The sequence below is a fragment of the Oncorhynchus masou genome, chromosome 15 (assembly GCF_036934945.1).
Source record: "Oncorhynchus masou masou isolate Uvic2021 chromosome 15, UVic_Omas_1.1, whole genome shotgun sequence".
Taxonomy (NCBI): Eukaryota; Metazoa; Chordata; class Actinopteri; order Salmoniformes; family Salmonidae; genus Oncorhynchus; species Oncorhynchus masou.
In genome coordinates, this window is record NC_088226.1 from 25642134 (window position 1) to 25669949 (window position 27816).

A 27816-nucleotide genomic window follows, 5' to 3' on the forward strand; every position below is an offset into this window, starting at 1 on the left:
CTAGGCAAGTCAGTTAAGAGCAAATTATTATTTACCATCACGGCCTACCAAAAGGCCTCCTGCTGAGATAGGGGCTGGGACTCATTTAAAAAAAAATATAGGACAAAACACACCACGACAAGAGACACCACAACACTACATAAAGAGACACCCAAGACAACAACATAGCATGGTAGCAACACATGACAACAACATGGTAGCAACACAACATGGCAGCAGCACAACATGGTAGCAGCACAAAACATGGTACAAACATTTTTGGGCACACACAACAGCACAAAGGGCAAGAGGGTAGAGACAACAATACATCACACAAAGCAGCCACAACTGTCAGTAAGAGTGTCCGTGATTGAGTCTTTGAATGAAGAGATGGAGATAAAACGGTCCAGTCTGAGTGTTTTTTGCAGCTCGCTCCAGACGCTAGCTGCAGCGAACTAAAAAGTGGAGTGACCCTGGGATGTGTGTGCTTTGGGGACCTTTAACAGAATGTGACTGGCAGAACAGGTGTTGTATGTGGAGGATGAGGGCTGCAGTAGATATCTCAGATAGGGGGGAGTGAGGCTTAAAAGGGTTTTATAAATAAGCATCAACCAGTAGGTCTTGCGACGCGTGTATAAAGATGACCAGTTTACAGAGTAGTATAGAGTGCAGTGAAAGTGTCCTATAAGGAGCATTGGTAGCAAATCTGATGGCCAAATGGTAAAGAACATCTAGCCGCTCGAGAGCTGTGTTAACAATGTGTGTAAACAAACTCTGTTTAGCTGTGGTGTGCGGCGGGGGTGGACCTGACGGGATGGAAGACATGCACTCAGGAAATTATGACAGTAAAGGCTGGCCCCGGCAACGGCGTTACGAATCCTCTAGCCATAGAGGAGGGAGAGGGAGGAGACGGCAAGAGCAACCACAGCTCACCAGAGAAGAGAAAGGTACTGTCTGTCTCTGGATCTAGTTGGTTTGTTTGTTAATTTAGTGTTTTAGTTTGAAAACATACTTATTGCCCCTTCTTCCGTTTCTCACCCCCACCTCTCCCTCCTTTTCTGTCCCTTTCCCTTTCCTTCCCCCAGTCTAAGGAGCTTCATGAAACAGACACTATGAGTAGCAGAGTCTGGATCCTGACCAGTACCCACTCGGCCAGCAAGGTGTTAAATAATACTTTTAAATAATATTTTTTTGTTTCTAATAAGTTGTACTTGTAACTCAGCTTGTTGCTGCTATTTGTTTCAATTGATTAAATAATGAAAAACTATTATCATCATTAAGGTGGTCATCATTGATGCCAACCAGCCCGGCTCGTTGGTCGACCAGTTCAACGTCTGCAATGCCCACGTGCTCTGTATCTCCAGCGTGCCAGGTTAGCGGTCAAACCGTAACACAAACACAAACACATAGTACTCACCTATTAGACCAACTCTACCGCTACTTGACAACCTAGCACCCTACTACTATAATAACACAACCAGATCTACTACCACAACATGGCCACATACATTAGCACTCACCATCTGGACCAAATCTACTGAAACTTGACCACTAAGGAATCTACTGCCATAATAACATGACTACCGACCACCTATCCTACAACCTGTCTATTAACACAACACAACCATATAGCACTCTCCACCTGAACCAAATCTACTACCATGACATGACCATAGTATTCAGATCAAATCAACATAATATATACAGTGCATTCAGAAAGTATTCAGACCCCTTGACTTTTTCCACATTTTGTTATTTTACAGCCTTATTATAAAATTGCTTAAATTGTTTTTTTTCCCCTCATCAATCTATACACAGTACCCCATAATGACAAAGTAAAAAAGGTTTTTGAGAAATTGTAGCAAATGTATAAAAAAAAAAACTGAAATATCACATTTACATAAGTATTCAGACCCTTTACTCAGTACTTTGTTGAAGCACTTTTTACAGCAATTGCGAAGGTGAACCTTCACCCCAGTCTGAAGTCCTGAGTGCTCTAGAGCAGGTTTTGATCAAGGATCTCTCTGTACTTTGCTCCTTTCATCTTTCCTTCGAGCCTGACCAGTCTCCCAGTCCCTGCCACTGAAATACATCCCCACAGCATGATGCTTCCACCACCATGCTTCACTGTAGGGATGGTGCCTGGTTTCCTCCAGATGTGACGCTCGGCATTCAGGACAAATCTTGGTTTCATCAGACCAGAGAATCTTGTTTCTCATGGTCTGAGAGTTCTTTAGGTGCCTTTGGGCAAACTCCAATCTGTCATGTGCCTTTTACTGAGGATTGTCTTCTTTCTGGCCACTCTACCATAAAGGCCTGATTGGTAGAGTGCTGCAGGATGGTTGTCCTTCTGGAAGGTTCTCCCATCTCCACAGACAAACTTTGAAGCTCTGTCAGAGTGACCATCGGGTTCTTGGGCACCTCCCTGACCAAGGCCCTTCTTCCCCAATTGCTCAGTTTGGCTGGGCGAACCAGCTCTAGGAGGAGTCTTGGTGGTTCCAAACTTCTTCAATTTAAGAATGATGGAGGCCACTGTGTTCTTGGGGACCTTCAATGGTGCATAAATGTGTTGGTACCCTTCCACAGATCTGTGCCTCGACACAATCCTGTCTCGGAGCTCTACGGACAATTCCTTTGACCTCATGGCTTGGTTTTTGCTCTGACATGCACTGGCAACTGTATATAGACAGGTGTAGACAGGTGTGTGCCTTTCCAAATCATGTCCAATCGATTGAATTTACCACAGGTGGACACCAATCAAGTTGTAAAAACATCTTAAGGATGATCAATGGGAAAAGTATGCACCTGAGCTAAATTTTAAGTCTCATAGCAAAGGGTCTGAAAACTTAAGGTATTTCTGATTTAAAAAATATTATAAATTTGCAAACATTTCTAAAAACCTGTTTTCGCTTTGTCATTATTGGGTATTGTGTGTAGATTGATGAGGGAAAATGTTTTTTCATACATTATAGAATAAGACTGTAACGTTTCAAAATGTAGAAAAAGGGAAAGGGTCTGAATACTTTCCGAATGCACTGTAATTCCATCTAAATCTACTGAACTAGAATCACATCTAATGTTTGTTTTTCCTCTGTGTGCATGTGTATGGGTGTGTATTTCTGTGTGTGCGTGCTTGTTTCTGTGTTTGCATATGTGCGTGTCTGTGTGTGCTTTTCTGTGTCTGTATGCAGCGGCCAGTGAGAGTGACTACCCGGCAGGTGAGATCGTGCTAGACTCTGGGGAGGGTGGTGGTGAGGAGACAGGCGGGGTGGAGGGCATGCTAGCAGGCATCACCCTGGTGGGCTGCGCCACCAACTGTAGCGTGGTCCGCAGCAACTGCTCCTCGCGCACAGACACACCCGTACTGGACCGGGGGCAAGGTGAGAACCCCAGAGATGTATCTATTGTGCCTTCAGACCCCTGGGTCAACACTTTGTAGAGATGCTTTGGCAGCGATAACAGCTGTGAGTCTTTCTTGATGAGTTTCTAAGAGCTTTCCACACCTGGATTGTGCAACATTTGCCCATTATTCTTTTCAAAATTCTTAAAGCTCTGTCTAATTGGTTGTTGATCATTACTAGACAACTATTTTCAGGTCTTGCCATGGATTTTCATGTAGATTTTAAGTCAAAACTGTAACTAGGCCACACGGGAACATTCACTGTCTTCTTGGTAAGCAACTCCAGTGTACATTGGCCTTGTGTTTTAGGTTATTCTCCTGCTGAAAGATTAATTCATCTCCCAGTATCTGGTGGAAAGCAGACTGAACCAGGTTTTCAACTAGGATTTTGCCTGTGCTTAGCTCCGTTTCTTTTCAACCTGAAAAACTTCCCAGTCCTTAACGATTACAAGCATATCCATAACATGATACAGCCACCACTATGTTTATGGAGAGTGGTATTCAGTAATGTGTTGTATTGGATTTGCCCAAAACATATAACACTTTGTATTCTGAACAAAAAGTGAATTACTTTGCCACATATTTTGCAGTACTCTTTAGTGCCTTGTTGCAAACAGGATGAAGGTCTTGACATTTTTATTCTGTACAGCAGGGTTCCCCAACTGGCTATTATTGCACACAGAGTGAGTCCATGCAACTTATTGTGTGACTTGTTAAGCAAATCACTCATGAACTTATTTAGGCTTGCCTTAAAACAAAGGGGTGTGAATACTTTCTGAAGGCACCGCAAATAAAGCCTATATTTTTTTCATTGCAAGCCTGATGATACATATACAGTATATACACTGTGTATGTATCATCGGGCTTGCAATGAAAAAATATAGGATTTAATTGCGGCACAATTCTTCCTCTTCTTCTTGTCCCTCCTCCCTGTGTCTCTCCCGCTCAGTGGGAGGCTGAGTTCGGGTGAATCTAGTTGGGAACCTCCGCTATATATGTTGGTGTATATATCCCAGCAAGTGCTGATATGTCCCCCCCTCCCCCCAGTAGTTTCCACTCTCATTGGAAGCTGCACCCAGCCCAGTCAGTTGAAGAGTTATAAGTATAGTTAATAGGCCTCCACATGTTTTTTTTTAAATTCCGATATGATATCAATTGCAAATAACACATTTCAACTAATATCAATAGGGACTTTCAGTATTAGTGCCCATCTATAGTTAATAGGTATAGTTGTAGTAGTATACTGTGTATAATGTATCACCCTGTGTCCCTGTCGCCTCAGCTCCTATGGCTCCACCGCTCAGTGGGAAGCTGCACCCGGCCCAGTCAGCAGAGGAGGCCACAGAGGCTACAGAGGTAGCTGAGCCGGCCGCCAGCGAGACAGACAACACCTTGGGACCTCCAGGGCCCTTCATGGAGCACGTCTTCACAGACCCCCAGCCTCCGGTGGTTGATGCTGGCCAATACGACCGGTAAGACACAAGATTTGACCAGTTTTGAATTGCTAGTAGTTGTAAAGAGAAGAATAATCGCCAGTACATTATTGAAAAGTTGTCATTGAAACTTTCAAAAATGTTCCAAGTTTTCAACATTTTTACTGAAAGTGTATTTACATACACTTTAGTTTGATTTGATATAGTTTTAGTCTAACTTCTACTATTTAAATCCTTTAGTCGTCTCTTTATATTTCTGCAGCAGATAATACTGTTAACATGCTACAGTAGTTGGACTGTGGTAGTCTATAGTGGACTTCAAGACAACTCTCTGTTTGTGTCCCCTGTCAGGTGTGCAGGCCAGTCAAAAGAGGAGTCTAACTCCCCACCCCAGGAGACGGAGGATGGAAGCGACGACCCGAAAGCTGGAACCAGCGTAGCCCCCACCATGTGGCTGGGAGCACAAAATGGCTGGTGGGTAACTAATCACTTAATGCCTAGCTAGTGGCGGAAATGTAATATGGGACATCATAGTGATGTTGTTTTCTGGTTTTCTAAAAAAGTGCAAAACATTTATTTTTACAACTCTTGACCACAATGTCACAAAAAACATCATCATGATTTTTTTCGGCAACCAGTTTTGCCTGCATATGTCTCCCAACCCATAACCCTAACCATAAAACCCTATCTCTGTCTATGTCCTAACTAAGCTTTACATCCCTTCTCCAGGCTTTACGTCCATTCGGCAGTGGCCAACTGGAAGAAGTGTCTCCACTCCATCAAACTGAAGGACTCTGTGCTCAGTCTAGTGTAAGTCCCCCACTACTGACCACTGTCTGCTTTTAGAATGGCCATTTTTACCAGTCCTTCATTAATGTTGTAGTAAATAGGTGTATGTTGCTTTGTGTAACATTAGCGTGACTGTCTCGGTTTCAGGCATGTGAAGGGTCGTGTGCTTGTGGCTCTGGCAGACGGGACACTGGCTATCTTCCACAGATCTGAGGGTAACGTAAACTTAACCCTAACCTACCTAATTCTTCTGAGCTCTCACCTATGAGCCTTAACCAAAAAATGACATTCCATGAAAGCAACATTACTTTTTCTAATCGGGATTTAAAGCTTTACATAATTTGTTTATGTGTGTGCATGTGTGCCTGTGTGTGTTTGTGTATCTCTTTATCTCCAGACGGGCAGTGGGACCTTTCTAACTACCACCTGATGGACCTGGGTAGACCGCACCACTCTATCCGCTGCATGGCCATGGTCCATGACAAAGTGTGGTGTGGCTACAAGAACAAGATCCATGTCATCCAGCCCAAGAGCATGCAGATAGAGGTTGGTCACAGGAGGGGAGGGACTGTTTGTATAGTAGAGGAAGTTGCAAAGTAACCTTTTTTGAGACCTGAAGACTCACGCTAGCTCCCAGACATAATGCCAAGACATTAGCCCAGTGGGCTAACCCAGTCTTGAGTCTATCTGCAGTTATGTTGCAGATAGAGATGGGTCGGGGAGAGCTCATGTAATGTCGCTCCACATTGATAATATTCTGAAATAAATCAAAAGTAAATCAATCCACCAATTTACCCCCCTAACCCCTCTCCCACGTCAGAAGTCCTTTGACGCCCACCCTCGCAGGGAGAGCCAGGTGAGGCAGCTGGCGTGGATCGGGGATGGGGTGTGGGTGTCAATCCGTCTGGACTCCACGCTGCGTCTCTACCACGCCCTCACACACCAGCACCTACAGGATGTCGACATTGAACCCTACGTCAGCAAGATGCTGGGTAGGAATAACCTAAGCTAAACAGCAGGAATGGAGTCAATTTCCATGTCAATTCAGAAAGTAAACTAAAATTCCAATTCCAGTTTTCCTCTCAGAAAAATATTTGGAATTACAGTTTACTTCCTGAATTGACTGAATTGAAATGGAATTGACTGCAACCATGCTATCCAGCTCTGGCTAGGCTGGTGGTCCAAGATCTGTTTGTGTTGCACGGCCAATTTGTATGTTTGTTGTCATATCAAGACAATGACTATAGGAGTTGGCAAGACAGTTCAGACAGATCAGATCTGGGACCAGCAGGCTAAGCTTCGGCCAACTCATTGATAGGACACCATATTATTTGACTCCACTTTTAGTCTATTGACATGCATCCAATGTATGGATTGACCTGTGTTCTATCTCTTTCTCTCTTCTCTCTCACTCTGATTGACAGGTACTGGCAAGCTGGGCTTCTCCTTTGTGCGAATAACAGCCCTTCTTATTGGTGGAAACCGCTTGTGGGTGGGGACTGGGAATGGTGTTGTCATCTCCATACCACTGACAGAGAGTGAGTTTGAGTGGTGTGCACACACACCTCTTTGATTCCACTATTCTGTGTTTATGTCTGCTTCTGTCTTTTACTTTCCCTTTTTATACTGAACAAAAATATAAATGCAACATGCAACAATTTCAAAGATTTTACTGTTACAGTTCATATAAGGAAATCTTTAAATTTAAATAAATTCATTAGGGCGTAATCTATGGATTTCACATGACTGGGAATACAGAAATGTATCTGTTAGTCACAGATACATAAAAATAAAGTAGGGGCGTGGGTCAGAAAACCAATCAGTATCTGGTGTGACCAAGATTTGCCTCATGCAACACGACGCATCTCCTGATCAGGCTATTGATTTGTGGCCTGTGGAATGTTGTCCCACTCCTCTTCAATGGATGTGCAAAGTTGCTGGATATTGACAGGAACTTGAACACGCTGTTATACACATCAATCCAGAGCATCCCAAACATGCTAAATGGGTCACGTCTGGTGAGCATTGCAGGCCATGGAAGAACTGGGACATTTTCAGCTTCCAGGAATTGTGTGCAGATCCTTGCGACATGGGGCTGTACGTTATCATTGTCAGAGATATGTGTATAGGTGGCAGGGAAGTCAGGCGCAGGAGAGTCAAATGGAGTGTAAAATGGTGTCTTTTAATAATGTCCAAGTAACATGCTCCATAACACTAAATAGAAAAATGAATATAAACAAATATGGGTACGAAGACCCGTCGCGCACCTATACAAAAAACACTACACTGACAATAAACAATCTCTGACAAAGACATGAGGGGAAACAGAGGGTTAAATACACAACAGGTAATGAACGGGATTGAAAACAGGTGTGTGGGAAGACAAGACAAAACCAATGGAAAATGAAAAATGGATCAATGATGGCTAGAAGACCGGTGACGTCGAACTCCGAGCACCGCCCGAACAAGGAGAGGCAACGACTTCGGTAGAAGTCGTGACAATCATGCTGAAACATGAGGTGATGTCGGCAGATGAATGGCACGACAATGGGCCTCAGGATCTCATCATGGTATATCTGTGCATTCAAATTTCCATTGATAGAATGCAATTGTGTTTGTTGTCTGTAGCTTATGCCTACCCATACCATAACCCCACCGCTACCATGGGGCACTCTGTTTACAAAGTTGACATCAGCAAACTGCTCACCCACACAACGCCATGCACGTGGTCTACAGTTGTGAGGCAGGTTGGACGTGCTACCAAATTCTATAAAAATGACGTTGGCGGCTTATGGTAGAGAAATGTACATTCAATTGTCTGGCAACAGATCTGGTGGACATTCCTGCAGTCAGCATGTCAATTGCACGCTCCCTCATCTTGAGACATCTGTGGAATTATGTTGTGTGACAAAACGGCTCATTTTAGAGTGGGCTTTTATTGTCCCCAGCACAAGGTGCACCTGTGTAATAATCATGTTGTTTAATTAGTTTCTTGATATGACACACCTGAATGGATTATCTTGGCTCACTAACAGGGATGTCAACAAATGTGTGCATATAGACATTTCTGGCATCTTTTACTTCAGCTCATGTAAAATGGGACCAACACTTTACATGTTGCTTTTGTATTTTTGTTCAATGTTTATCGGTCTGTCCATTTTTCTTTCTTCTCTTATTCCGTAAGGGCTTCTCTTCGTTTTTTCTCTTTCTCTCTTTCTTTCTCTTTTTTATGGCTGGTATCCCTGTACTTGTCCTCCCTGTCCTGATTGTCACTCTTGTCCACTCTCTCCTCTCCTCCCTCCTTCCCTCCCTTAGCGGTAGTACTTCATCGGGGACAGCTCCTAGGTCTGAGGGGTAAGTTAGGACTCCCTCTGTCCCACAGGGATGATGTCACATACAGTGCCTTGCGAAAGTATTCGGCCACCTTGAACTTTGCGACCTTTTGCCACATTTCAGGCTTCAAACATAAAGATATAAAACTGTATTTTTTTGTGAAGAATCAACAACAAGTGGGACACAATCATGAAGTGGAACGACATTTATTGGATATTTCAAACTTTTTTTAACAAATCAAAAACTGAAAAATTGGGCGTGCAAAATTATTCAGCCCCCTTAAGTTAATACTTTGTAGCGCCACCTTTTGCTGCGATTACAGCTGTAAGTCGCTTGGGGTATGTCTCTATCAGTTTTGCACATCGAGAGACTGAAATTCTTTCCCATTCCTCCTTGCAAAACAGCTCGAGCTCAGTGAGGTTGGATGGAGAGCATTTGTGAACAGCAGTTTTCAGTTCTTTCCACAGATTCTCAATTGGATTCAGGTCTGGACTTTGACTTGGCCATTCTAACACCTGGATATGTTTATTTTTTAACCATTCCATTGTAGATTTTGCTTTATGTTTATTTTGCTTTATGTTTATCATTGTCTTGTTGGAAGACAAATCTCCGTCCCAGTCTCAGGTCTTTTGCAGACTCCATCAGGTTTTCTTCGAGAATGGTCCTGTATTTGGCTCCATCCATCTTCCCATCAATTTTAACCATCTTCCCTGTCCCTGCTGAAGAAAAGAAGGCCCAACCCATGATGCTGCCACCACCATGTTTGACAATGGGTATGCTGTGTTCAGGGTGATGAGCTGTGTTGCTTTTACGCCAAACATAACGTTTTGCATTTTTGCCAAAAAGTTCAATTTTGGTTTCATCTGACCAGAGCACCTTCTTCCACATGTTTGGTGTGTCTCCCAGGTGGCTTGTGGCAAACTTTAAACGACACTTTTTATGGATATCTTTAAGAAATGGCTTTCTTCTTGCCACTCTTCCATAAAGGCCAGATTTGTGCAATATACGACTGATTGTTGTCCTATGGAAAGAGTCTCCCACCTCAGCTTTAGATATCTGCAGTTCATCCAGAGTGATCATGGGCCTCTTGGCTACATCTCTGATCAGTCTTTTCCTTGTGTGAGCTGAAGTTTAGAGGGACGGCCAGGTCTTGGTAGATTTGCAGTGGTCTGATACTTCTTCCATTTCAATATTATTGCTTGCACAGTGCTCCTTGGGATGTTTAAAGCTTGGGAAATCTTTTTGTATCCAAATCCGGCTTTAAACTTCTTCACAACAGTATCTCGGAAATGCCTGGTGTGTTCCTTGTTCTTCATGATGCTCTCTGCGCTTTTAACGGACCTCTGAGACTATCACAGTGCAGGTGCATTTATACGGAGACTTGATTACACACAGGTGGATTGTATTTATCATCATTAGTCATTTAGGTCAACATTGGATCATTCAGAGATCCTCACTGAACTTCTGGAGAGAGTTTGCTGCACTGAAAGTAAAGGGGCTGAATAATTTTGCACGCCCAATTTTTCAGTTTTTGATATGTTAAAAAAGTTTGAAATATCCAATAAATGTCGTTCCACTTCATGATTGTGTCCCACTTGTTGTTGATTCTTCACAAAAAAATACAGTTTTATATCTTTATGTTTGAAGCCTGAAATGTGGCAAAAGGTCGCAAAGTTCAAGGGGGCCGAATGCTTTCGCAAGGCACTGTACATCTGCCTGCCTGTCTTACCTCCATCTCCCCTTAATCGCTCTCCAACATAGGCCTGGTTCAGTTTCAGTCCTAAGCACCCTTATTACCCTATAATGTTCACATATCTGATAAACTGGATAAGTGTGAGTAATATAGTGATTGGACCGGAGTAAATGACAGTATATAGCACTTGTGGAGATTTGAGAGGATTAGATAGCCCTTCAACAGGACAAGCACATGTTTGTTCATGCCACCTATCCAGTCAATTCAGATCTGTCAACCACAAAGGGGACTAGGGGCTAGGGGCCGAAATGGAACAGAGACAAAAACAGTGGTCTGGTGGTCTGGATCCGATTCAGGGAAATTACTTTTGTTCACGTGTAACTCTGCATGCAATCTTCAGGTGTTGTGGAGTACTGTATATAATGCATTGGCACACATATACTCTACCGTTCAAAAGTTTGGGGTCACCTAGAAATGTCCTTGTTTTTGAAAGAAAAGCATACATTTTTTGTCCATTAAAAGAACATCAAATTGATCAGAAATACAGTGTAGATATTGTTAATGTTGTAAATGACTATTGTAGCTGGAAACGGCAGATTTTTTTGATGGAATATCTACGTAGGCGTACAGAGGCCCATTATCAGCAACCGTCACTCCTGTGTTCCAATGGCACGTTGTGTTAGCTAATCTAAGTTTCTCATTTTAAAAGGCTAATTGATCATTAGAAAACCCTTTTGCAATTATGTTAGCACAGCTGAAAACTGTTGTACTGATTAAAGAAGTAATAAAACTGTGTGTTTAGACTAGTTGAGTATCTGGAGCATCAGCGTTTTGTGGGTTTGATTACAGGCTCAAAATGGCCAGAAACATAAAACTTTCTTCTGAAACTCGTCAGTCTATTCTTGTTCTGAGAAATGAAGGCTATTCTATGTGAGAAATAGCCAAGAAACTGAAGATCTCGTACAACGCAGTGTATTACTCCCTTCACAGTAGAGCGCAAACTGGCTCTAACCAGAATAGAATGAGGAGTGAGAGGCCCCGGTGCACAACTGAGCAAGAGGACAAGTACATTAAGAGCGTCTAGTTTGATACTAGATACTCAACTAGTCTAAAGAAGGCCAGTTGTATTGCTTCTTTAATCAGAACTGTAGTGTAAAGTTGTGCTAACATAATTTTAAAAGGGTTTTCTAATGATCAATTCGCCTTTTAAAATGAGAAACTTGGATTAGCTAACACAATGTGCCATTGGAGCACAGGAGTGATGGTTGCTGATAATGGGCCTCTGTACACCTATGTAGATATTCCATAACATAATCTGCTTTTCCCAGCTACAATAGTCATTTACAACATTAACAATGTCTATAATGTATTTCTGATCAATTTGATGTTCATTTAATGGACAAAAAATGTATGCTTTTCTTTCAAAAACAAGGACATTTCTATGTGACCCCAAACTTTTGAATGGTAGTGTATGTCGAGTATGGTGTTAATGTATGTATGAGTCATGTTTGTATGCTATTTGTGTGATGAAAATGGATAATTTCAGTGACAGTCAATATAGTAGGTAATGGGGTTTTGGGGATGCCTTGTCTCTTCATTATTGCATGTTGATGGCATGTTTTGGTATTGCTACTATTTCAGTATTCAGATTGTTTTCTATTCACCATTTGCAAATTCATAAGTGGATGACCACAGGCTTATTCAGTGAGTTGCCACGTACAGAGAATTGCTATGTATAGAGTCAGCTGACAGTTTCCTATTCTGCATGACTGAGAGGGATGTCTGTTCTATATTACACATTTCTATTTGAAATGCTCTGTAACGATGTCGCCTGCCCAATTGATGGGTCTTATTGGCAAGCCTGCTCTGTGTGTGCTAATGTGATAGGATGGTCCCATGCATCAATGTCCTTGTCCTATTCGCTGGTGTGTCAGATGGTCTGATTGGCTATTGACGCGACTCTCATCCCAATAGCCAATAAGGTGTCTCCGACGTCGTCCGGCGGCGTGGCCGGGGGTGTGATTCATGTGTATGCGGACGACAACCCAGAGAAAAGCAGCGGCAGCTTCATCCCATACTGCTCCATGGCCCAGGCTCAGCTCTGTTTCCATGGACACAGAGATGCCGTCAAGTTCTTTGTCTCTGTGCCAGGTCAGTTAGTAATCATAATTTGATTTTATAAAGTCAATAAAAGTAAATAGTTTATTATACTCTTAAACACATTACATCAAATGTGGAGTAATTGACTAACTAAAAAGTATTATACCTACTGTCAATACTCTCAACTTGATGTATTTGAGGACTGTGAGGATGGACCATGTTGTCAACTGAGCACTAAAATGCAAAAGTGGTTTACATTGTTTAATTTGTGGGTACCTATTGGTAACGTCCTTTACTACTATGTGGCAACTGCTATTGTAAAAAGGGCATTATAAATACAATTGATTGACTGATCTGTTTCTCGTTACCTGTTTAAAAAAAAAATGTACATACACTTTGGTTTGAGTCATTAAAACTTGTTTTCACCCACTCCACAAATTTCTTGTTAACAAACTATCGTTTTGGCAAGTCAGTTAGGACATCTACTTTGTGCATGACACAAGTAATTTTTCCAACAATTGTTTACAGACAGATTATTTCACTTATAATTCACTGTGTCACAATTCCAGTGGGTCAGAAGTTTACATACACTAAATTGACTGTGCCTTTAAAAAACTTGGAAAATTCCAGAAAATTATCTCATGGTTTTCGAAGCTTCTGATAAGCTAATTGACATCAATTGGAGGTGTACCTGTGGATGTATTTCACGGCCTACCTTCAAACTCCGTGCCTCTTTGCTTGACATCTTGGGAAAATCAAGAGACCTCCACAAGTCTGGTTCATCCTTGGGAACAATTTCCAAATCCCTGAAGGTACCACATTCATCTGTACAAACAATAGTACGCAAGTATAAACACCATAGGACCACGTAGCCGTCATAATGCTCAGGAAGGAGACGCGTTCTGTCTCTTAGAGATGAACATACTTTGGTGCGAAAAGTGCAAATCAATCCCAGAACAACAGCAAAGGACCTTGTGAAGATGCTGGAGGAAACCGGTACAAAAGTATCTATATCCACAGTAAAACGAGTCCTATATCGACATAACCTTAAGGCCGCTCAGCCAGGAAGAAGCCACTGCTCCAAAACCGCCATTAAAAAAGCCAGACTACGTTTTGCAACTGCACATGGGGACAAAAATCATACTTTTTGGAGAAATGTCCTCTGGTCTGATGAAACAAAAATAGAACTGCTTGGCCATAATGACCAACGTTATGTTTGGAGGAAAAAGGGGGAGGCTTGCAAGTTGAAGAACACCATCTCAACCGTGAAGCACGGGTGTGGTAGCATCATGTTGTGGGGGTGCTTTGCTGCAGGAGGGATTGGTGCACTTCACAAAATAGATGGCTACATGAGGAAGGGGAAATTATGTGGATATATTGAAGCAACATCTCAAGACATCAGTCAGGAAGTTAAAGTTGGGTTGCAAATGGGTCTTCCAAATGCACAATGACCCCAAGCATACTTCCAAAGTTGTGGCAAAATGGCTTAAGGACAACAAAGTCAAATCAAATCAAATTTGTCAAGGTATTGGAGTGGCCATCACAAAGCCCTGACCTCAATCCTATAGAGAATTTGTGGGCAGAACTGGAAAAGCGTGTGCGAGCAAGGAGGCCTATACAAACCTGACTCAATTACACCAGCTCTGTCAGGAGGAGTGTGCCAAAATTCACCCAACTTATTGTGGGAAGCTTGTGGAAGGCTACCTGAAACATTTGACCCAAGTTAAACAATTTAAAGGCAATGCTCCCAAATACTAATTGAGTGTATGTACACTTCTGACCCATTGGGAATGTGATGAAAAAAATGAAAGCTGAAATAAATCATTCTCTCTCTACTATTATTCTGACATTTCACATTCTTAAAATAAAGTGGTGATCCTAATTGACCTAAGACAGGGACTTTTTACTAGGATTAAATGTCAGGAACTGTGAAAAACTGAGTTTAAAAGTATTTGGCTAAGGTGTATGTAAACTTCCAACTTCAACTGTGTGTGTGTGTATATATATATAACATTTATTTTTATTTTTTTATGTTTTTCTGTCAGGCAACGTGTTGGCCACCCTAAATGGTAGTGTGCTGGACAGTCCGTCAGAGGGTCAGGGGTCCTCGGCACAGCCGGAGGCTGAGGCTCAGAGCGTACATAACGTCCTGGTGCTGAGTGGAGGGGAGGGCTACATCGACTTCCGCATCGGTGAGGAAAATCACTCACGCATGCACGCACACTCTGCCATATACATCCTAGTCCATGTGGCGCTCTTTTGAATTACAAATCAAATTCTACCTGTCTCCAGATTCTCTACGCTTCTGCCCTAGTTGTGCACTTGTTCATTTCACTTTATGCATTTAAAATACCAATCCAATGCTTTTATGTGTGTGGATGTATAGAAACACTTCAGTGCAAAGGTTACAGAAAGCGGGTGTGTCTTTTCATGATGACTGACTCGCTCACTTCATTTGTGTGTCAGGTGATGGCGAGGACGACGAGACAGAGGAAGGGGAGGTGCCGGGGGTGCCCCGCAGATGAAGCCTGCCGTGTGCAAAGCCGAGCGGAGCCATATCATCGTGTGGCAGGTGTCCTACGTCCCCGAGTGATACTCCCACCCTCTAGGGTCACCTTGCATCCCCCTGTCCCCCTTCTTGCACCCAGATGATCACCCCCTTCTCCCATACTAAAACTAACCCACCCTACCCACCCCGCTCTTCCCTGCCCCTGTATCTACCCCTGGTCATGATGTAACTATCCCTAGGCTTGGCAATGACCCCTCGGCCCCTGTACGTACTATTACACCCCTTTTAACTATCGATATCCCCCCCAAAGACCTTGTAACTACCTATTGCCTTGTAAGTATCACTCCCCCAGTCTAGTAACTTTCAAAATACATTGACTATGACTACCCTCTTCCTCCCTCGCCCTTTTTGCCGCTTCTACCAATGTAATCGTCTCCCCCCCACTATGAGCCTTGTAACCACCCCTGCCTCCAAACTACCTCCGGCTACCCTGTATCTACTCCCTAAAGCCTGGAGTGTGTCTTAAATGGCACCCTAGTCCCTATATGGTGCATTACTTTTGATAAAGACCCATATTGCGCTGGACAAAACTAATGCACTATATAGGGAATAGGGTGCCATTTTAGATGTCACTCAGATGTACTTTCCCCTGGAAGTACATCTGTATCTCTCCTGTATTTGACCTTTGACTTGTAATGGCCTGCATCTTCCCCCAAGCTACCCCCTGATACCTACAATCACCCCTAACCCAACCCTTTCTCGCCTCGCCCACCTGCATCTTATCAACAACACAAGTACAGGAACATTAAAGACTACTGCATAATATAACGTCTCTCCAGAAATTACCCAAGTTTTGCCAACCAGTAATCCCAAAACTATTTATGGTATGACTTACTAAGGACCCCCCACCTCCAACCAGCTTTCAGCTCACTGAACCACACTGGAAACAGAGACAGCTGATTGGTCAAGAGGAATTCAGAGATAGGCAGCTATTGGTCGGAGTGAGGGACACGGTCACTAGCCGCTCATTGGTGAGTTGAATGTAGAGAGAGAGACTGACAGGTGATTGGTTGGTTCAGGGTGATTTTACCTCAACCAGCTGTTAGTTAGAAGGTGAGGAGACGTTGTTGAATGTACTGGGAAAATAACAAGATCAGTCTTGAATGCATTGGCCTGTAAATACAGTGAAGCTTGATCAGGAGGTGTGCAGACTCAGGATGCCTCGGAAATGGCGCTCTATGCCTTTTTAATATACTACTTTTGATCAGAGCCCTATGGTTCCTTGTCAAAAGTAGTGTACTATATAGGGAATAGGGTGCCATTTGGAATACAGATGTAGTTAAATTCATGGGGGATAAATGAGCCAGTAAATAAGGTGTAGTGGAGTGAAGAGAAACTCTTGTTTTGGCATCAGAGGATGAACGGGGATTTGAATTGCTCCACATTAGAAGCAAGTTTCCAGACAGCCTTAAGGACATAGATTGGCCGTGTTTGAGCGGATCAAATACGTGATGCGTTGTGGGTAAATTGTGACTGACTGATTGATCTACAAATAATAATGAGTAGTTATTTATGATGCAAGGTGATTTGTAGATCAGTCAGGCTGCACTGTTGATCAAACCCAAACTCTCCTGTAGAGATAATGGACAGGTAAAGAGGCTCAGTTCTGTTTTGGCCTTTGTAAAAACCTATCTAGTCTTCTCAGGTCTGTGAACACCAAGGGGTAAGGGCGAAGGGGAAAGTAACCGTGCCAAATAGTGGAAGGAGAGAGAGAGCCAGGCATATCCTCGACTGTGGGCTGTTTGGTTCATAACTAATTCACCAACCGCCCACTCTACTCTGATTCCCAGACTGACAGTTGGACAGTGAGGTTTGTGCATGGTCGCCTGTTTTGAATGACAGCTGTAATTGACGATTCTGTAACTCTCCAGACATGCCCAAGGCCCCTCCCCTTCTTGTTCAGTATGTTACTCATGTGTTGATCTCTTTATCTGTGTGGATTAAATATTAAACCTATTTGTGCTCTGAAAACCAGAGGCTGTGTTGTCTGTCGTTCTCTGTTGATTGACTTATTTTCAACCTTTTTTTGTGATCTTTTTATTTATTTTACTTTTTGAATTAAGACCAGAATTCAATCTGATTGCAAGGCCAACCTATGCCGCATTTAAAAGGTCATTTCCGATTGAGCCGACATACAGTATGCAGAGTTTACTGTGAATGCAGTCTCCGCTAACATGGGAACATTGCCTTTAAATGATGCTGCAGTTCGGAACTTCCGGGTTTACGGATTGAATTGAAGATGTACAAAGAAGTAACAAGGACAGTGGTTCAGATTCGGAAGAGTGAAGCTCAAGTCCATTTGGAACATACCCTGTCAACTTTAGGCACCTCTAACAGCAGTACTATAGATGTTCATGTTGCACAGTGGACATTACGTTACATTTTAGATCCTGGTTAAAAGTCCTTTGAGTACAGTATATAGCCTATCACAACCAGCCTTAATGTTTATGATATACCTGTAACAATAAAGGAATGAAATTCATTGAGAATTTTTTTATTCATTCATCCAAATTTATTTGAAGCAATACAGTTGGCTGTTCGACCACATTCAGTGTTTACAAACTTCCTTCTTCACTTTTGGTTCTCCTCTGAGGTTTTTAAGAGTGTTTTTGGATTATGATGAGGTAAGAAAGCAGGACACAGCTTCTTCATGACATATTCTTCAAAAACCAAGAGGTGTTTATGTTACAGACGACATCTTTAAAACTGCTAAAATGAATAAAATAAATACTGACCGAACTGTGAATGTGTGCCTTCAGATTAAAACACAATAAATCACTATGAATGAATGAGATTAGAAAAATGTGCCCTTTATTCGCCTTTCTCTCTTCTCTCTCTGTCAGTGGTTATTGCTAAGTTTCAGAGAGAGCACTATTGCATTCCACATCCATGACCGTCCAGTACATACAGAAAGCAGCAGCAGATATGCAATTAAAGAACCTACAGTACAAGGATTCTCCTTGCAGTGTAAATTCAATGTTATCTTGTGTAAGTAACCGTGGCGAAGATGTGTTGTCATTCCTTCAATAAATATTTTATCAAAGCAGCAATATCACTCCTAGCTGCCTACTACAGAAAGCCGCAAATATATTTTCATCATCCTAACCAACTTGCTCTCTAAATACACCTCTGCTGTCTTTAACCAAGATCTCAGCGATCACTGCCTCATTGCCTGCATCCGTAATGGGTCAGTGGTCAAACGACCTCCACTCATCACTGTAAAACGCTCCCTGAAACACTTCAGCGAGCAGGCCTTTCTCATCGACCTGGCTGGGGTATCCTGGAAGGATATTGATCTCATCCCGTCAGTAATGGATGCCTGTTATTTTTTTTAAATGCCTTCCTAACCATCTTAAATAAGCATGCCCCATTCAAGAAATTTAGAACCAGGAACAGATATAACCCTTGGTTCTCCCCAGACCTGACTGCGCTTAACCAACACAAAAACATCCTATCCTGCATTAGCATCGAACAGCCCCTGTGATATGCAGCTTTTCAGGGAAGCTAGAAACCAATATATACACAGGCAGTTAGAAAAGCCAAGGCTAGCTTTTTCAGGCAGAAATTTGCTTCCTGCAACACTAACTCAAAAAAGTTCTGGGACACTGTAAAGTCCATGGAGAATAAGAACACCTCCTCCCAGCTGCCCACTGCACTGAATATAGGAAACACTGTCACCACTGATAAATCCACTATAATTGAGAATTTCAATAAGCATTTTTCTACGGCTGGCCATGCTTTCCACCTGGCTACCCCTACCCCGGTCAACAGCACTGCACCCCCCAACAGCAACTCGCCCAAGCCTTCCCCATTTCTCCTTCTCCCAAATCCATTCAGCTGATGTTCTGAAAGAGCTGCAAAATCTGGACCCCTACAAATCAGCCGGGCTAGACAATATGGACGCTTTCTTTCTAAAATGATCTGCTGAAATTGTTGCCAATTTCTAGCCAGTTCAACCTCTCTTTCGTGTCGTCTGAGATTCCCAAAGATTGGAAAGCAGCTGCGGTCATCCCCCTCTTCAAAGGGGGGGACACTCTTGACTCAAACTGCTACAGACCTATATCTATCCTACCCTGCCTTTCTAAGGTCTTCAAAAGCCAAGTCAACAAACAGATTACCGACCATTTCGAATCTCACCATACCCTCTCTGCTAGGCAATCTGGTTTCAGAGCTGGTTATGGGTGCACCTCAGCCACGCTCAAGGTCCTAAACGATATCTTAACCGCCATCGATAAGAAACATTACTGTGCAGCCGTATTCATTGATCTGGCCAAGGCTTTCGATTCTGTCAATCACCACATCCTCATCGGCAGACTCGACAGCCTTGGTTTCTCAAATGATTGCCTCGCCTGGTTCACCAACTACTTCTCTGATAGAGTTCAGTGTGTCAAATCGGAGGGTCTGTTGTCCGGACCTCTGGCAGTCTCCATGGGGGTGCCACAGGGTTCAATTCTTGGACCGACTCTCTTCTCTGTATACATCAATGAGGTCGCTCTTCCTGCTGGTGAGTCCCTGATCCACCTCTACGCAGACGATACCATTCTGTATACTTCTGGCCCTTCTTTGGACACTGTGTTAACAACCCTCCAGGTAAGCTTCAAATGCCATACAACTCTCCTTCCGTGGCCTCCAATTGCTCTTAAATACAAGTAAAACTAAATGCACGCTCTTCAACCGATCGCTGCCTGCACCTGCCCGCCTGTCCATCATCACTACTCTGGACGGCTCTGACTTAGAATACGTGGACAACTACAAATACCTAGGTGTCTGGTTAGACTGTAAACTCTCCTTCCAGACCCACATCAAAGATCTCCAATCCAAAGTTAAATCTAGAATTGGCTTCCTATTTCGAAACAAAGCATCCTTCACTCATGCTGCCAAACATACCCTTGTAAAACTGACCATCCTACCAATCCTCGACTTCGGCGATGTAATTTACAAAATAGCCTCCAATACCCTACTCAACAAATTGGATGCAGTCTATCACAGTGCCATCCGTTTTGTTACCAAAGCCCCATATACTACCCACCATTGTGACCTGTACGCTCTCTTTGGCTGGCCCTCGCTTCATACTCGCCGCCAAACCCACTGGCTCCTTGTCATCTACAAGACCCTGCTAGGTAAAGTCCCCCCTTATCTCAGCTCGCAGGTCACCATAGCATCACCCACCATCACCCACCATAGCATCACCTGCTGGAGCACGCGCTCCAGCAGGTATATCTCTCTCTGGTCAACCCCAAAACCAATTATTTCTTTGGCCGCCTCTCCTTCCAGTTCTCTCCTGCCAATGACTGGAACAAACTGCAAAAATCTCCCTTATCTCCCTTACTAGCTTTAAGCACCAGCTGTCAGAGCAGCTCACAGATTACTGCACCTGTACATAGCCCATCTATAATTTAGCCCAAACAACCTCTTTTCCTACTGTATTTATTTATATTGCTCCTTTGCACCCCATTATTTTTATTTCTACTTTGCACATTCTTCCAATGCAAATCTACCATTCCATTGTTTTACTTGCTATATTGTATTTACTTTGCCACCATGGCCTTTTTTTGCCTTTACCTGCCTTATCTCACCTCATTTGCTCACATCGTATATGGACTTGTTTCTACTGTATTATTGACTGTATGTTTTGTTTTACTCCATGTGTAACTCACAGTAGCCAATAATGACAAAGTGAAAACAAATGTATAAAAAGAGAACAAATTTATTTAAAATGAATTACAGAAATCTCATTTACATAATGTAACGGTTTTCTTGAGGTGAAAGAGAGGCGGACCAAAACGCAGCGTGGTGGTTATTCATGGTACTTTAATAAAGACACTATACATGAATAAACTAACAAAACAATAAACGTGAGAAAACCTAAACAGCCTATCTGGTGAAAACAAACACAGAGACAGGAACAATCACCCACAAACACACAGTGAAACCCAGGCTACCTATGTATGATTCTCAATCAGAGACAACTAATGACACCTGCCTCTGATTGAGAACCATACTAGGCCGAAACATAGAAATACCCAAATCATAGAAAAACAAACAGACTGCCCACCCCAACTCACACCCTGACCATACTAAATAATGACAAAACAAAGGAAATAAAGGTCAGAACGTAACACATAAGTATTTACTGGTGTGGTAATTCAACCGCTGCAAACACTTCTTAACTGGCCAACGGATTTTCTCATGGAGTTTTCATTCAATATCAAATCAAATGTATTTATATAGCCCTTCTTACATCAGCTGATTTCTCAAAGTGCTGTACACAAACCCAGCCTAAAACCCCAAACAGCAAGCAATGCAGGTGTAGAAGCACGGTGGCGTGGAAAAACTCATTCAATAGGGTTTTTAGTACATTTATCTTAAGCCAAACCATTAAATATGGTGTACCTTTTAGCTTGAATTTTGACGACAGACTCAATAGAACATATCTAGTTATATATATCAGGTTTAGAATGTTAGGCGTCAATGAAAGAAATACGTCTAAATATATGCATATTCGTCTCCATTTCAGCACCAATTGGTAGATTTAAAAATTATAAACACATCATGCAACGGTTTCAAAGATTTGACTGAGTTACAGTTCATATAAGGTAATCAGTAAATTGAAATAAATAAATTAGGCCCTACTCTATGGATTTCACATGACTGGGAATACAGATATGCATCTGTTCGTCACAGATTTTTTTTTTAAATTGACAAGGTAGGGCGTGGATCAGAAAACCAGTCAGTATCTGGTGTGACCACCATTTGCCTCATGCAGCGCGACACATCTCCTTCGCATAGAGTTGATCAGGCTGTTGTATGCGACCTGTGGAATGTTGTCCCACTCCTCTTCAATGGATTTGAGAAGCTGCTGTATTTTGTTGGGAACTAGAATACGCTGTCGTACACGTTGATATGACGGCTTGTTACAACATAGATGGAGAGGGGGGGAAGAGAGAGAGAAAGAAAAAGGCACACTTGTATACATCATGTATACATTCTAGGACTGTCCTCACATTAATCATATACCTTGCACACAAACCGCCACCCATTTGAATTAAGAAATCATGAATGTATTAACGTGTGAAATGCCTTCGTTCGTTGTTTATCTCGGTCGGATCCAAGCCTTTTCGGAAAGTTGTTGGCCTTCCAGCTGTATGGCTCTGATTGTCCGAAAGGGGTCTCCCCTTTCCCATCTTCTACTGTTGTTCACTCTGGAAGATAGCCAACCATGTTGACGGGTCCAATTGGTCATGACCGTAGTAATATGGCTTCAGTTAGATTTGCTTTCCTCGATATCTGACTTAAGACAGCTAATCAACTGTACCAGTGATTGTCTGAGGTGAGCTTCTCGCCTCTTCCTCCTCGTGTTGGTATTCAGGCTTTAGACAACGATGGACATGAGCTGCAGCTCTTCGTCTCTCTGGTCTAAAGGAAGGTACGTTTATTTCTCCACCGCGTGTTGAGGTTTAGTTTCAACCATTTAAAACATGTAGCTCTCACCTTTCCTGGTCTAAATGTTGATTTCCCTTCCAAGCCTTTATGCACTCTTAGTCAAAAGGGGCGGTCCGTCAATAATGGCAAGCTCTCCGATCTCACTCAGGGCATGGCTACATAATGTGCAAAGGATATCAAAACTATTACCTTATTAGAAAACTAAAATCACATTCCTATCTTAACAAAACATTGTATGCACAACATATTGGATGAAAACTTGACAGATAAAGGGGTATCCTTTCCAAGTTACAGTATTTGGTTCATACAGTTTTTAATCACATCAGAAATTGAAAACCAATATTACATTCGTTTTCCATAGTTCCACACGGACCATTTCCCACATTAAAATTATTGATCCATTATCCACATTTGGACAGTTTTGGGAGGGCAAAAGAGAGAGTCTCCCTCTCTTGTAATTAACAACCGGGTGTGAATGGTCGACCATCCAGCAGCTCCCCCTCTCCCCTCTGTGGGAGAAAGAGGCCTAATTACTGTCACCCCCCACAAGTCTCATCCGACCCATTCTGATCCTTACAGGAGTCATGACACTGCCTATACACCATCGCCACCATGGGGCACTCTGTTCACAATTCTGACATCAGCAAACCGCTCGCCCACACGACACCATACGGGTCTGGCATCTCCCGAGCACAGTTGAAACTGGGATTAATCTGTGGAAAGCACACTTCTCCAGCATGCCAGTGGCCATCGAAGGTGAGCATTTGCACACTGAAACCGGTTACGATGCCGAACTGCAGTCAAGTCAAGACCCTGGTGAGGAGTACGAGCACACAGGTGAGCTTTCTTATGTTGTGCAAAACCAGTTTCATCAGCTGTCCAGGTGGCTGGTCTCAGTTCATCCCACAGGCATAGCCGCGGGAAGTAGGGGTACTGAAGGTGCTGCAGCACCCACTGAACAATCAGAATACAATAAAAATAGAATAAAAACATTTACACAAATGTAGTGCATTATGCTTTTACGAATAGAGGTATTGCAGGCAAAAAAAAATTCATCGTCCCTACTTTGGCAAAAGAGGTTGTTGAATAATTAAGAACAGTATCTTGCAGGATTCAACAGTTGGAATTTGAAGAGTTGCTGTCCCATTCTCTGCAATTGTCATTCTAATGTAATCCAGAAACAATAAAACCCTGTCCATTTACATCAAAAGGTGCAAAGTTATGGGCAAAGACACAAAACATACACATCAAATTAAATATTTATCTTGATCAAATAACATGGAAAACAACCACTTTTGGTGTAGTATTAATTTACCATCCTTACAAACCACTTAATGTAAATGTACTTTACTGTATTGTACATAGGCTGGTCATCTAGGTTTGTACCTGTACACTTTACATCACATTTACATTTACATTTAAGTCATTTGGCAGACGCTCTTATCCAGAGCGACATACACATCACCATGATGAAAAACATTGCAGAATACAGTAATTGAGCACATTGAGCCATCAAGTGGTTTGTGATGATGTGATAATGTGGCTCAGTTGGTAGAGCATGGCGCTTGCAATGCTAGGGTTGTGGTTTCGATTCCATTGGGGAAAATGTATGCACTCACTACTAAGTTGCTCTGGATAAGAGAGTTTACTAATATGGAAAATGAATGAATAGACCATTTCAGTTTTCACAAAGAAATAAGTTGCATTTGCAAAGTATTTCAAGAAACTGGAAAACATAGTGTATTCAGACCCCTTGACTTTTTCCACATTTTGTTACATTACAACCTTATTCTAAAATTGATTAAATCATTTTTTCCCCTAATCAATCTACACACAATACCCCAAATGACAAAGTAAAAACAGGTTTTTAGAAATGTTTGCAAATGTATAATACTTTTTTTTTTTTAAATCACATTTACATACAGTTGAAGTCGGAAGTTTACATACACTTAGGTTGGAGTCATTAAAACTCATTTTTCAACCAGTCCACAAATTTCTTGTTAATAAACTATAGTTTTGGCAAGTCGGTTAGGATATCTACTTTGTGCATGACAAGTTATTTTTCCTACAATTGTTTACAGATTATTTCACTTATAATTCACTGTATCACAATTCCAGTGGGTCAGAAGTTTACATACACTAAGTTGACTGTGCCTTTAAACAGCTAAGAAAATTTCAGAAAATGTAATGGCTTTAGAAGCTTCTGATAGGCTAATTGACATAATTTTAGTCAATTGGAGGTATACCTGTGGCTGTATTTCAAGGCCTACCTTCAAACTCAGTGCCTCTTTGCTTGAAATCATGGGAAAATCAAAAGAAATCAGCCAAAACCTCAGAAAAACAATTGTAGACCTCCACAAGTCTGGTTCATCCTTGGGAGCAATTTACAAGGTACCACGTTAATCTGTATAAACAATAGTACGCAAATATAAACACCATGGGACCACGCAGCCGTCATACCGTTCAGGAAGGAGACTGCGTTCTGTCTCCAAATGATGAACGTACTTTGGTGCAAAAAGTGCAAATCAATCCCAGAACAACAAAGGACCTTGTGAAGATGCTGGAGGAAACAGGTACAAAAGTATATATAGCCACAGTAAAACAAGTCCTATATCGACATAACCTGAAAGGCCGCCAGCAAGGAAGAAGCAACTGCTCCAAAACCGCCACTAAAAAAAACAGGCTACGCGTTGCAACTGCACATGGAGACAAAAATGGTACTTTTTGGAGAAATGTCCTCTGGTCTGATGAAACAAAAATAGAACTGTTTGGCCATAATGACCATCGTTATGTTTGGAGAAAAAAGGGGGAGGCTTGCAGAAGAACAGCATCCCAACCGTAAAGCACGTGGGTGGCAGCATCATGTTGTGGAGGTGCTTTGCTGCAGGAGGGACTGGTGCACTTCACAAAATAGATGGCTACATGAGGAAGGGAAATTATGTGGATATATTGAAACAACATCTCAAGACATCAGTCAGGAAGCTAAAGCTTGGTCGCAAATGGGTCTTCCGAATGACCCCAAGCATACTTCCAAAGTTGTGGCAAAATGGCTTAAGAACAACAAAGTCACGGTGTTGGAGTGGCCATCACAAAGCCCTGACCTCAATCCTACAGAAAATGTGTGGGCAGAACTGAAAAAGTGTGTGCGAGCAAGGAGGCCTACAAACCTGACTCAGTTACACCAGCTCTGTCAGGAGGAGTGTGCCAAAATTCACCCAACTTATTGTGGGAAGCTTGTGGAAGTCTACCTGAAACATTTGACCCAAGTTAAACCATTTAAAGGCAATGCTACCAAATACTAAATGAGTATGTAAACTTCTGACACACTGGGAATGTGATGAAAGAAAAAAAGCTTAAATAAATGATTTGTTCTACTATTATTGACATTTCACATTCTTAAAATAAAGTGGTGATCATAATGGACCTAAAACAGGGATTTTTACTAGGATTAAATGTCAGGAATTGTGAAAAACTGAGTTTAAATGTATTTGGCTAAGGTGTATATAAACTTCCAACTTCAACTGTAAGTATTCAGACCCTTTACTCATTTGGCAGCGATTATAGCCTCGAGTCATCTTGGGTATGACGTTACAAACTTGGCATAACTGTATTTGGGGAGTTTCTCCCATTCTTCACTGCGGATCCTCTCAAGGTCTATCAGGTTGGTTGGAGAACGTCGCTGCACAGCTATTTTCAGCTCTATCCAAAGAAGTTTGATCGGGTTCAAGTTTGGGCTCTGGCTGGCCACTCGAGGATATTCAGAAACTTGTCCCAAAGCCACTCCTGTGTTGTCTTGGCTGTGTGCTTCGGGTTTTTGTCCTGTTGGAAGGTGAACCTTTGCCCCAGTCTGAGGTCCTGAGCGCTCTGGAGCAGGTTTTCATCAAGGATCTCTCTGTACTTTGCTCTGTTCATCTTTCCCTCGATCCGGACTAGTCTCCCAGTCCCTGCCACTGAAAAACCTCCCCACAGCATGATGTTGCCACCACCATGCTTCACCGTAGGGATGGTACCAGGTATTCTCCAGACATGACGCTTGGCATTGAGGCCAAAGAGTTAAATCTTGGTTTCATCAGACCAGATAATCTTGTTTCTCATGGTCTAAGAGTCCTTCAGGTGCCTTTTTGGCAAACTCCAAGTGGGCTGTCATGTGACTTCTACTGAGGAGTGGCTTCTGTCTGGCCACTCTACCGTAAAGGCCTCATTGGTGGAGTGCTGCAGAGATGGTTGTACTTCTGGAAGGTTCTCCCATCTCCACAGAGGAACTCTGGGGTCTGAATACTTTCTGAATTCACTGTTTATCAAGCAAGTATTATCATATTAACTTTTTTTTACATATAATAATCAGACAAATGCTGGTAAACACTCAAATACATTTTGTTAAAATGTTTTCACAAAATGAGTGCTCTGGGCCCTTACTAGTCCTGTATTAGTGAACCAAAATAGACATCTTCAGCGCAGGCAGGCATTTTTGCAGCAGCCCCACCCTCAAACTACTTCCTGTGGCTATGTCCACAAGGGAAGAAGCCAGATGTGGTGGTCCTGGGCTGGCGTAGTTACACGTGGTCTGTAGTTGTGAGGCCAGTTGGGCGTACTACCAAATTTTCTACAACAAGGTTGGAGGCAGGTTATGGTAGAGAAATTAGCAACAGCTCTGGTGGTCATTCCTGTAGTCAGCATGCCATTTGCACACTCCCTCAAAACTTGAGAGATCTGTGGCGTTGTTCTGTTTGAGTGGCCTTTTACTGCCCCCAGCTCAAGGTGCACCTGTGTAATAATCATGCTGTTTAATCAGCTTCTTGATATTCCACACCTGTCAGGTGGATGGATTATCTTGGCGAAGGAGGAATGCTCAATAACAGGGATGTAAACAAAATTGAACAGCATTTGAGAGAAATAACATATGGAATACTTCAGGGATCTTTTAGTTCATCTCAGCTTGAAAATATAAAATATATATATATATATATTGAAAATAGCTGTCTAGCATGATCAACATCCAACCTGACAGCGCTTGAAGAATTTTCAAAAGAATAAAGTGCAGATATTGTATAATCCAGGTGTGCAAAGCTCTTAGAGA

At 42.4% G+C, this 27816-nt stretch overlaps 1 protein-coding gene across 1 annotated transcript in view; it reads left to right on the top strand.

The window, feature by feature from the left end:
* The window catches only part of mapk8ip3 (mitogen-activated protein kinase 8 interacting protein 3), an 82149-nt gene extending 64877 nt beyond the window's left edge, over nt 1-17272 (top strand). Inside the window, exons 21-35 of the mRNA XM_064988907.1 lie at nt 762-926; nt 1065-1139; nt 1261-1351; nt 3171-3359; nt 4662-4851; nt 5164-5286; nt 5542-5622; nt 5749-5816; nt 5999-6147; nt 6422-6593; nt 7026-7139; nt 8917-8955; nt 12602-12778; nt 14773-14919; nt 15194-17272. Coding sequence (XP_064844979.1) covers nt 762-926; nt 1065-1139; nt 1261-1351; nt 3171-3359; nt 4662-4851; nt 5164-5286; nt 5542-5622; nt 5749-5816; nt 5999-6147; nt 6422-6593; nt 7026-7139; nt 8917-8955; nt 12602-12778; nt 14773-14919; nt 15194-15252 — 1839 coding nt within the window. The 3' untranslated portion in view covers nt 15253-17272. The remainder of the gene's footprint in view (nt 1-761; nt 927-1064; nt 1140-1260; nt 1352-3170; nt 3360-4661; nt 4852-5163; nt 5287-5541; nt 5623-5748; nt 5817-5998; nt 6148-6421; nt 6594-7025; nt 7140-8916; nt 8956-12601; nt 12779-14772; nt 14920-15193) is intronic.
* Nucleotides 17273-27816: the final 10544 nt, after the last annotated feature.